The following is a 12,802-nucleotide window of genomic DNA, read 5'->3' on the forward strand; positions in this document are numbered from 1 at the left end:
GTGGTCAAGTAGAGGTGTCTAATAGAGAAATAATTTTTTTTATAGAAATGACAGTTAATCCTGATAGGAAAGACTGGTCTAGATGCCTAACAGATGCTTTCTGAGCAAATAGAACGGCTTTTAAAACACCTATTGGCATGTCACCTGAAGAATAAGTTTTGATAGTGGTGGGAAAGGTTTTGTTGTTCATCTTAGACTCTTTGTTTGGAAGATGGTTTTTTATGGATAAAACATTAAATTTTGTAACTTTTCTCTCCTACTTGGCTATTTGGAATTACTCTCAATCGTAAACTTGTATTGAAATGATTTAGAAACTTGTATTGAATTGATTAGAAAACTTGTATTGAATTGATTTGGAACTTTGGTTTACACTAAAGCTTGAAGAACATGAAAATGGAAAATAAGTAAATAACAATTTAAAATAAAAACATTTAACCTACTCTTAATGACCAAAGATTATATCTAGGGTTTCTACTCCTAACAAACCAAATGGTTTGGACCCTAAAACTTAGATAAGAAATTATCTATATCTCTTTGGTTTATATAGGACACCATTTACAATTATACCCTTCCTTTGAGAAACAATCTTATAGGTCCCTGAATATGTAGGTTTCAGCCTTGAGTCCTAGAGTCTTTGACTTTGACAGTTAACTTGACTTTGACAGTTAACTTAACTTTTGACATTGACTTTCTGGCAACTTTGTTTTGACGCTAGAATCTTCCCAAGTAGCGTAAATAGCCATCCTTTTTGTGCTAAACTATACGTATTAGGAATATGCATCCTAAATGACCTGTATCCTGCAAACGGTAGCAAAAGCTATAAGTTAATTGTTCATTAAGCATAAGAAGGGCATATATGAAGCACTGTAAAGGTAATAAAATGCACATTTGGGGACTGATCAACTACCCCCAAACAACATTTTGCTTGTCTTCAAGCAAAAGATGAGAAAAATACTAAGCTCACAAATGTGTGATTTATTATACTAATCTCGTTTCGTAGAGTGCAATTGCATTGACTATATATAACAAGACCTTAAACCACTAGGAATTCCACAATGGACGACCTTAAGCCTCATGAGAGTTTTCCAGAGAAGGTACTCACAAACTTCCTCTATCTACTACAAAGGGTCTTGTTTCCTAATTTATTCTCAGAGGTTTATACATCTCATTAGCGGGGGAATAAAGAAAAGCTCCTTTGAACTCAGAATAATATATATACAGTAGTTTAATCATCTAATGATAAACATGCAAAATATGAGCGGTGAAATACAAAAGCAGAGTCGTTTCCGAAACTTTTGGAGAGCTTCCTTCAGTTGGGTTCTCACAGGGGTGTGTTGCAATCACAACTCTCTGATAGATTCACTCACGTTTCATTTTTTTCAAGTGCAGAGGGCACTTATATTCCTCACATACTTGAATGACGTCCAAGAAAACCGCGGTCGATTGATCACAATATCTACTTACTATCACACCATCTTATTCCTAGTTGAGCTAGATGTCTTTTATTAGGAATTACAAGGCTAAGGTAGTGGTTTACAAATAAAGGGAAGGGAAAGAAAACTCTGATAAATTGAGAAATTGGTTTTTCAGGATATTTGTAACTAGAGATAAACCTCTTTTTGTTCTTTTTCTTCTGAATTTGTGATTCATTCTTTAGCCCTTTGGCTTTGTGACTCCATATGATTTTGAATTTTTGGGAGTTCTAACTTTGCTTTTGTTTCTTTTGAAATCGACTCCTTTTGATTTTGAACTTTTGGGAGATTTCGATCTTTGAATCTTTTCTTTATTTTCTTTTTCTTTTGAAGCTTCTAACTATTCTGTTTTTGTACAAGGCATTCTCTTCTCTTTTTTACATATCATCTAATTCTCAACTCGTCAGCTAGGTAAGCTTTTTATTGTGTGTGGTAACGGTTCAGGGATTGATGGCGAAGAAATAAAAAGGCTTTTAGAATTTGGTGAAGGCTCAAGGGGGGTAACTAGAGGAAAAATTATCTTTTAGGGTTTTTAACGTTTATTTGGCTATATCGATCCAAAAAGGGCCTAAATTCTCTCCTAGGATATGACGTGGTGATCAAGCAAGTGGATGTGTTATCTTTCTCACTACTATATACAATCAAATGCTGATGCATGCCATTCATGAATAGGCGCAAAAACTATTGTATGTATATTAGTCTGAGTTCAAAGAATGAATCTTTACTCTATTTATAAAATGAGACTTATAAACCTTTTATTCATCATAGAAAAAGGAAAACAATAGTTTTAGTACTAAATAGCAAAATATTTTTGGTCTTTTTGAAATATTTTAAGAAAGAACAAAATATAGAAAATCCATCTAATATATGAAGTGCTATATAATAAATATGTAGTTTTTGCAAAATGTCTCTATACCACCCCCAAACAGAAATATGCTTTATCCTCAAAGTATGAAGAAAAGGAAAGAAATTACCATAGGAACATGAACAAAAATGGCTGTGACCTAGACTCTGTTCTTCATTATGAAAATATACCACCCCCAAACAAGTTTGGAGCGTGGGTTGTTGGATATAGAACAAGAAATACAAGGTTTATTTAAATAGTAAGCTACGTAATTATTCTACCATGAAATTTTTAAGGTTTTTTTTTTCTTTAATCCTGTTTTTCTCAAAAGATATCTCTAACCATATAGAGGGTTTTTTACAAGAAGATAAAATCATACGCTTATGCAGTATCAGTTTGGTTACTCTAGGGGGTAAGAGTTTAAATTTTTATATCGTCAAGTTTTGAAAACTATTTAGAGATCATATAAAGAGACTCGTACTCAAAAGCAGTGATTTCTAATATTAAGTTTGAAAACAAAACAAGTGATCTTAAATTAGGCAACTTTCGTGTTGGCTCTTTATTGAACCCAATCCAATCAGACTGTGGCTTCATTTATGTGTGTTGCAGGATTTACTGCGCAGAATGTAGTGGGATGGTTTATCTTATTGGACACTAGTGGATGGTGGAAGTAGGTGTCTTTGGTAGATTTTGATAGCTCTAGTTAAAATGGGGTAGAACCAATGCTCTATTCTGATTGTTGTAGGTATGTTGTCCTTGTCTAAATAAATTTTGTAGTTTGACGAACCCTGGAGGTGGTTGGGTTTGTGGATTTGGGTGTTGCCTCCGTGGTGCATTTGGTACATTGAATGCACATACTTCTTTTGGTGGAAGTGATGGTATGATGGTGAGCAAGGGACAATTGGTATCTGGTTTAAGCTTGGATAGAAAGTGCATGGTGATATGCGCGACCCTTAAAAACACATAACTAATCCTCAAACCGCCCTTAGAATAATGGAGATTGGGTACTTCTAAGGGTTGGTCTATGTGGAATCCATTGCCTATTTTGTTTTTTTTTTTTTGGAAAAATCACATAACTATTGATGTATTGAGAACCTTCTATTATATATAAGCACGGTGAAAACAACAATTTCATTAAAGAAAGAAAGAAACATTTGTTTTTGGCTTTTTGGTTTTTATGTTCTTAAATTACTATGACAAGAAAATATAAACTATAAAACTACTAAGAAAAATCATTATGGCAAAAGTGATCCTCCCAATAGAAGGTGCTTGAAAATAAGTGATTCTAATTGCGAACCATTTTATTGTTTGGCCTCCCTAGATCTTCCACCTCTTGTTTTGCAAGTAGGCAAATCTAGTGAAGAGGACTAGCTCTATTTCTATATAATCTAGCCTCTCCTCTCCTAATCTCTAGTTAGCTTTATTTTGTAGCTATTCCAACCAAAGAGAAAGACGAAGCTTAAAACAATTAGAAATCACCCATAGAAGGAAAAAGTTTTGGAAATGAAGGGCTCTAGCTGCCAACCATCCCACGGTATGGCATGCCTATGGAAGACGAGACATGCTAAACAACCACGAGAGACAACCGTAAGACCCCTTCACTTAATCCCCATCGTCCTCTGCTTTGTTTCACATCTCTTCTTTGTAAAGGAAATACTACTCAGCGTTAAAGGTGAAATTGAAAGAAAACTGCTTATGTAAAGACAAAAATCGTAAAAACAGAAAGAAAGTAAATGAAAATAAAGACAAGAATAGAAAAACTATTCTAAAAAAAAGTGTATAATAAAGAAAAAGAAAATTGTGGACTCAAAGCTCCAGCACTTACAACCACACTCCAAGTTGAGTGGTTTGATTACCTTAATGATGCACTCCCATGGAATGCATCGAGAAAACATAACATTAATCTTTTATAGTCAGATATTTTAAACTATATATAGGGCCGTTTTAAGTCAGATTCCCCAAGACTATGGATATGAGATGGATGATATGCTGTTAACTATATACTAATAGTCTAAACAGTTGGGATCTTTATAGAAAAACATATGAAAGTATATACCCCCAAACAGAATGATATGATGCATGCAAAGTGTAAGATGCAAAATAATATAAAAAAGCTAATGTAACGTATCATGGAATTTATGCAATAACCCGTCATTGAATTATCCAAAAGAGTGTGAGTGTGGTAGTAGTTGTTCTTCATGAGGCTTAGATGATGCGACATATGGCAAACTAGGATTTTCAACCACTTGAATAAAGGGATCATCGTATGCTCTCAAGAACTCATATTCCACTTTAGATTATATTTCCTCTAGAATGATAGTCTCGGGAGTTTGTATGTTGGGCAAAGTCTCTTTACTGGGAAGGTTTAGAAAATTATGAAGGATTTCAAAGGCTATTGGCTTAAGTGCGAGCTAGAGGTTTCTTTGGAATGGTTTAGTGGTGCAGTCCTTAGAAATGGGTGGATTTTTTATGAATGGAGGTTAGTTTTCAAGAAGCGTTAACTCGGGAGAATGACAGGTGGTGGTTCTTCATATGATCTCAAGGACTCATAAAAATCTACATCTTGCTTTGGCGTTTCCACAAATTTGTGGTTCATATCGACAATATTAAGGATGTCACAAATTTGTTCCATCAATAAGTCTTTAACGGCCAAACTAAAATTAGATCCACTTTCCACTATAGAATTTATATCCTCTTCTCCAGACACTTCCTTTTATTTGTCCTCTCTGCTTAGAACTTCATAAATTTTCTCAATGTCATCGACCAAGTTTGCTGAGTTACTCTCCAACACAAGTTCTAGAGTTTCTTTTGTTGAAGTGCTCTCATGTATATAGTTATCATAATAGAATATGAAATTCACACAATAGTCAGGTTGATGGCGATGTGGTTTTAGTTTGTCATAAATATCAGGATGGGTTTTAGCAATTGGCTCTATTATAGCAACACCTTGTTCCTCTTTTTGGTTGGGTTCTGGATTGGTGGGAAAAATATTAGTCTCAGATGTGCTATCGATTGAAATGGATTGGAGAGAACAGAAAGTCTTTGCTATTTGTTATATTTAAATTGTTTGCTCGACCATTGCTTGGTAAAGTTGGTCTCTGATAGATGATGGAGTGGAATATGAATTTGATATAGATGGTGATGTGAATGGTAATAGATTGTTAGTGAATCCATATTCTGACTGACCGGGTGGATATATGAATGATGGTTGACTATTTGTGGTAGAACTCCATGAATTATTTGCATGATTAGAAAACTCTGGGGTGTATTGGGTAATATGGAAATTTGAAAATTGAGGTTTATAATTGTAAGAATATTCCATAGGAGGCTCGAACTCGGTATATGATGTGCATTGAGACACCCAATGATATGGACTACCACAACAAGAACATAGCTATGGGTTTGCATTATAATTCCATGACGGTTACGATGCATATTGATAAAACATAAATGCTCAAACAAGAATGATGCACAATCTGCAAAAATTCAATTGTGACTTTGAAGTTTTTGAAAAGTTTGCATGTAATGTCTATAGATTAGAAATTATGCCCTGTTTGAATTTAACAGTGGGCGCGAAACTGGGATTTGGGAACTACACGTGTCAAGGGAGAAGATCGCTACTTCACCAGATGGTGTGCCACCAAGAATCTCACCTATGGTATTTCTGAGGGAGAGGAGTGAGGAAGGTGGTTGGTCCACTGCAATATGGTAGTTTACTACTCCTTTTGTTCATGCTAGATGTTTGTCCTGATGGACGTGACTAAATTAGTTCTGCTTGGTTGATTTTATCTTTTTAATTTGGTGTATGTAACAAACATTTTTCATGCAACGTCCATTCTAAAGTGGGGCTTAATCCCACTTTTTGTTCTTTTATTGCTCGGGTTTAGACTTAGCGTTAAATGTAAAAGACGAGACTGAAATGTAAATCACACAATCATCCAAGCATGCTTAGTAGCACACAAGTATCCTCTTTCACTTTGCAGCGATGAGGTTTAGAAATTACCTCCCAAGGTGTGTGTACACGACCCTTGGGGTGAAGGTGACGTGGTGGGGTTGACGAAGTGTTTGGTGTCTTACGTGTCAACCCACCATTCGAGCTTTTCCTTACGGTTACAAATTTAATCTAACTAAGACTCACAAGTCGAGATGAAATGTTGGCAAAGCCAATAAATTACAATTGATTACCTTCGTGGGCCTAAAACAAATTTGCTTTCGTGGGCTTAAACTATGGAAGTGGTACACACGAAAATTAACTACGTTTAACCTAATTAACTAATCACTTAATTAAACAAAATACATAAAAGTTTGGAAAGTGTTCGTTAAAGATTAGAACTTCAACCCCCAAGTTGGGTTGTGATGTGTGCACGTGATACTACTCTTTCGTGCCACACACATCCAACCAGTCCAAGTTGGTTGAATCCCCAACTCTTGGTAAGTAAACTTAAATCAAAAGACTAAACTTCCAAAGCTTAAACTCTGTTGTATTTAACCTAATTAATTTTTTTGTGTTTTGTTTTGACTTACTTATATGATATTATCTTAATCTAAACATGCATAAACAACAATTAATGAAAAAGAAAACCTAAACGTGCTACTAATCTGATTTTAACTTTTAATCTTGCTGATGTATTGCAAATTCATTTTAATTAATAAAAACTTTTAATTTTTAAAATGCTTTTTTAATTATATTTTTTTGATTTTTGAAAACTCAAAAACTTGTAAATCTATCTACTTTTATCTATTAACAGTTGAATTAAACAGACTATGGTAAATTAAAGTGGGCTTACATATGAAGATTCTGAGCCAACAGAATCTTCATCTGATGAAAACGAGGTGCAACGGAGGTCAAAGGAGGTACGGTCGTCTGTCATTTGCATTTGATGGGAAATGGTTCGTGGGCGCGTATTGTACGCGGACGCGGGGAAATGGTTCGCAGATGCGTTCCGCACGTGGGCGTGTGTGTGGCAGGCATGACACAGGTTCTTTTTCTCCGTTTGTACTTTATTATTTTCTATAGCAAGTTCCGATGGGTCGTCTTGTGCTACTCTCGGTCTCCGTTTGCGCCGAAAAGTACTAGAAACACATAGAAACGAAACATCAGTAGCGAAAATTAGAAAAAAAAAAGAAATTGAAATAAAGATTGAGAAGAAGGATTCAATGGTTAATGCTTTTATCCATCTTCGTCTTCCCATAAGAATCCATGACAGCGGCGCCATTTGATGAATAAGTTTTGATAGTGGTGCGAATGGTTTTGTTGTTCATCTTAGACTCTTTGTTTGGAGGATGGTTTTTGATGGATAAAACACTAAATTTTGTAACTCTTCTCTCCTACTTGGCTATTTGGAATTACTCTTAATCTTAAACTTGTATTGAAATGATTTAGAAACTTGTATTGAATTGATTAGAAAACTTGTATTGAATTCATTAAGAACTTTGGTTTACACTATTTTTTTGCATGCAAGTAGGATATTTTATTAATAGGTAATAAAGAATACAACTCTGACAAAATGGATTTACAACAGACTCTAAGAATCAAATATGTAGTAAGTCCGGTGAGGACATTCAAAGGACTTAATGAAAGGGGGTCTATTGGGACTCCAATAGAGCTCTCCTTTACTAAAAGTTGATCCATGTTTTGCTGCCGCATCTGCCCCAAAGTTTGCTTCTTTGAGTGTATGTGAAATTTTCCAGTCAATCAGCTTTGATGATCTATACCACCTTGCTCTCAGCCACCATGGGACTTCTCCGCCTTTGAATGCTAAGACTATTGCCATAGAGTAACTCTCTATCCAAAGTTTTTGCCATCCTTTTTCCACTGCAGTTTCGGCCGCCAAAACCACTGCCAAACTTAATGCCTCATAATTTGTAGTAACCCCTAGGCCTTGTACCAAGATACCCAGAATTTCCGCCGTATTGTTCCTGAAAATGATTCCCGCACCCCCATTGCCTGGATTTTCAAAGGCCGAACCACCTGTGTTGGCCTTAACTACCCCTATATCAGGAGGAGTCCAGGACACTTCTCTGATTTTACTCGCTGGCCTCACTCTTCTTTTGATGTTCAGTTGGTTTAGAATCTGAAAATCTATGGTAGAATTACTCATTGTTCCAGTTAGCAGGAGACCAACGATTCTTAACCCTTTAAGGACTTCGCATCTTATTCTCTGTGGATTTAGCTTCACATCTTCAAAGAAAATACTATTTCGCACTTTCCATATTTGGACCATGAGATGGATAGCCGCAACTTTGGTTTACACTAAAGCTTGAAGAAAATGAAAATGGAAAATAAGTAAATAACAATTTAAAATAAAAACATTTAACCTACTCCTAATGACGAAAGATTAGATCTAGGGTTTCTACCCCTAACAAAGCAAATGGTTTGGACCCTAAAACTTGGATAAAAAATTCTCTATATCTCTTTAGTTTATATAGGACACCATTTACAATTATACCCTTCCTTCTAGAAACAATCTTATGGGCTTTTGACCTAAGCCCACATATTAGAAGTTTTGATTTTGGCTTTAGGTACCTGGGTGGCTTTCAGCCTTGAGTCCTTGAGCCTTTGACTTTGACACTTGACAAGACTTTTGACCTTGACTTTCCAGCAACTTTGCTCCAAAGTTGGAATCTTTCCAAGCAGCATAAATAGCCATCCTTTTTGTGCTAAATTGCACGTATTAGGAATATGCATCATAAATTACCTGTATCCTGCAAACGGTACCAAAAGCTATAAGTTGATTGTTCATTAAGCATAAGAACGGTATATATGAAGCATTGTAAAGGTAATAAAATGCACATTTGGGGACTGATCATCACCCTACCACTTAGTTTTTGGTAAACCTTGTCACTTGCCTGTTGAGTTGGAATACCGTGCCCTGTGGTCTATTAAAAGTTTAAATTTCAACATTAACGCTATTAGTGTCAAGCGCAAATTACAATTAAATGAGATTGAAGAAATTCGTAGCGATTCTTACGATTTAACGAAGGATTATAATGCTAACATGGAACGTATTCATGATAAACATATTTTGTGTAAAGAGTTTGATCTTGGCCAAAAAGTTTTGCTATATAACTCACATTTGTATATTTTACTTGGTAAATTAAAAACACGTTGGTCCAATCCTTTTCTGGGTATTGATGTCACCCCTCAAGGGGTAATCACCTTGGTAAATCCCAAAGACAACAGTACCTTTCAAGTAAATGACCAACGCTTAAAACATTTCCACGAATTAAGGTCACCAGCTGTAGAAGAAACATTTTTACAAGACCCTATTTATGAGGATTGACCCTTTATGCTTGGTGTACTTCCTATCAATATTATATATTTTGGGAGTACTCCATTAAGGTAATCGGACCCTCATTTCGAAGTGTGTGGTTATAAGTGTCGGATCCTTAGTCCACGTTCATGTAGTTCACGCATTCCTTTCTTGCACTTTTTCTCGTTTCTTTTTAGTAGTGTTTCTCTATGGACTGATTTACATTTTTATTTGCTTTATTCTTTGATTTTCAAAAATCCTTTTCATAAAAATTAGAAAACTATAAAACCCATATTTATTAGATAGATTAGTAAGTTTAGGGCATCTGACATTAAAAGACCCTCTTTTTCACCACAACAATTTTTTTTTCCTATTCCAAAATTTTGTTTGGGGGTGGGTAATCACCCTACCTTGTTCTCTCAATTTCCTATCTTTGTTTATGCTGCCTTTCAGTCGTATAGAGTCATGTGACACAATCTAGTCTTCTAGATTTTCCTTCGCCCTCATAACTTATGCCATTTACGTATTTCGAGGCATTCTTCTACCATTCCATATGTCACCCACAATTATATTTTAGTTTTTCCTAAATCATTAGATAGCATTCTTCTTGTTGATCATTTTCATAGCTCATTCGCAAAAATTGGACCGCTAACGAATCGGGTATCTTAGTTTTAAGTTTTACGAAGCAGCAGGACATGATGGGTATTTTAGAATTGATTTGGGCTTGGGCCAAAAATTCAATTTCCACCCAACCCACGATATTATACCGCACCAAACATCCCATTTAACCTTGCGCCCCAGTGATAAGAGCCCAAAACTGTAGTTTTAACCCCTTAACAATAATACTTTTAGACCAATTATGCGAGTAATAAATAAGAGTTAATACTGATTACGTGCTTTTATGTATTTCAGGCATTGGAGTCAATTATGTGCAAAAATATGTCACTTTTGCGAGATAAAGGAGCAAGGGTTGGTTGGTAAGAAGTTCTGTGATTAAAGGCCAAGATTCAAGGATAAAAAGCCTTTTGAAAGCCGGTCTGGCCAAATTTGAAAAGTCAAAGTCAATCTTAAAAGGTGACTTGATTGTACAAAAAAAAGACAAAACTTTCGAGGACCGTATCTTTGGACTCAGACCTTGGAATTGGGCCTACCTTATTTCAACACGACCGTCTTGGAAAGAGCTTTCCCATGGTCCAAACCTTGACCTAATCAGAGGAGCAGAAATGGATGAAAAGTCTATTGAAGTCAAATCCAGCTAAAAAAGACCTCTGTGGACTAAAGAAATTGGGTTTTGGGCTCGATTTTCCGGCCCAAAACATGGCTCCAGGCCCATGCACGAAATTGTGGACCTCTTTCTCTTCTTGAAAGGAAGAAAGGAGGCAGACTCATTAGCTAGACTTGGAGTAGAAAATAAATTAGTTTAGACTCCATTAATTAGTTTTAATTACTTGTTTTTAATTCAATTGTTGAATCAATACTCTTTTATTTTATTAGATCAATAAAGTTAGTTTGTTACTTATAATCTAGTTTTAATTATTAGATCTAATTTCAATCATTTAGTTATTAATCATTTCTTAGTTGTTAATTTAGTTTGGAATTCTTGATTAGATCAATATAGTAAATTTATAATCTTTATATCATGTCTTGCTTAAATTCATATAGAAATGATAGTTTAATGACTCAAGGCTAAAACCTCCATTAGAGGGGTTTGAGGAACCCTTGATGAAAACTTGATTTAGTTAGCTTAGAAATCATCGTGATAATCTATTCAATTCTAAAAAGTAATTAGTTCACCATGAGAATGGGTTTGATTGCTTCACATGCTAGTTATTATTTGGTAGAGATTGCCATGAATAATTAGAGATTAGAAATACCAGTTTGTTATGCGAAAGCATTGAAATTTGGATTACGACATTTCTTTGTTAGTTGATTAAGTTGAATCAAGGTGGAATCGAATTCCCCTAATTCATTCTCTATTGTAAAGTTAGTATTTGAATTCCGTCATTTCGTTATTTGCATATTTGATTAGTAGTTTCTCATCGTAGTATAATTCCATCGTTACTCTCATTAACTTTGATAGACTGATAATCGTAGTTAACTTAGAATTCTAAAGAACTAGGAGTGGAACGAATCTTCTATTCCAACTATATTGCAATCGCATCGAGAGTAGAAAACTTTGATAACATAAGCAGAAATAGTTTTAGTTTTACTTACGTTTGAGTCTCGTTACTTATGTGTGGATAAAACTAGCATTTTACATTTTATCAAATGGCGCCGCTGCCATCTTAGTTCCGTTTAAAATTATTTTCATTAGTATTGTTAGTCTTTTCCAACCAATTTCTTCATATTCCTAAAGCAAAATCGATCTGACCTAAATCAAGCACAGCACGACCCGCGCCTATCCAAACCTAAATCCAAGTGCGCCACGTGCCTTCATAAAAACATACCTTTTCAAGTTTTTTTTATAGCACCTTCCCCTCATCATCCCTTACTTATACCCCTACCCATATTCAAATTTCAACCTACCAATGGCCAAACCAAAAAAAATCATGCGGGAATTCGCATTCAATATGGACCAATTCCAGCCATTTTACAGTATAGAGATGTGTGTTAAAGGGTGGGATATAATGTGGTACTCTACTGATGAGTACTACCATGAGGATTTGGTGTTGAGATTTTAACGTAATAAGAGGATAACTCCCTCAGGGAGGCTATTTGTGGATTTGGATGGACTTTAGATGAATGTGACGCACAATTTGCTCTCAACCATCACTGAGATACCCGCATAATAGGTTACCCTGACCTTATAGAGATCCCAGTTTGATGGAATGCATCAATTGATGCTAGAGACGCTGCTCGAGGGTCGATACAACGATCGTTATCACTGTGCTAGGCAACAGTCATTGAGGATTAACCAACTGGCTATGATGCAGTGGGTAGCCAAGAACATCTGTAGCCCCTCAAAGCCGTGTGACATCAGCTTGTCATTCATGCATGTCCTTTGGGTTTTGCAGAACAGGAGGTATGGTTTTTGCCTCATTGATTTTCTGCATGGAGAGCTTATGGCTGTAGGTCTGACCACTGCACCCCAACCTATTTTAGTTACTAAGATTATGTTATCTTGGGGTTGTGTGCCTGAGTCACCTAGGACTCATATTAAGCTTCACTCAAATGCAAAGGCGTATAGTGACTGTGCTCAAAGGCATTAGACACTGCCTGAAGAGAGGGCTGAT

The 12,802-nt window shown here is 35.6% G+C and overlaps 1 protein-coding gene across 1 annotated transcript; it reads right to left on the bottom strand.

Annotated features, from left to right (window-relative positions):
• Window positions 1–7,841: 7,841 nt before the first annotated feature.
• On the bottom strand, window positions 7,842–8,417 carry LOC147516017 (uncharacterized). Its single transcript, XM_086593137.1, has one exon. It carries the CDS (start codon window positions 8,415–8,417, stop codon window positions 7,842–7,844), a length of 576 nt encoding a protein of 191 aa, XP_086449263.1.
• Window positions 8,418–12,802: the final 4,385 nt, after the last annotated feature.

This window comes from Coptis chinensis, chromosome 2 (assembly GCF_015680905.1).
Source record: "Coptis chinensis isolate HL-2020 chromosome 2, ASM1568090v1, whole genome shotgun sequence".
Classification (NCBI taxonomy): Eukaryota; Viridiplantae; Streptophyta; class Magnoliopsida; order Ranunculales; family Ranunculaceae; genus Coptis; species Coptis chinensis.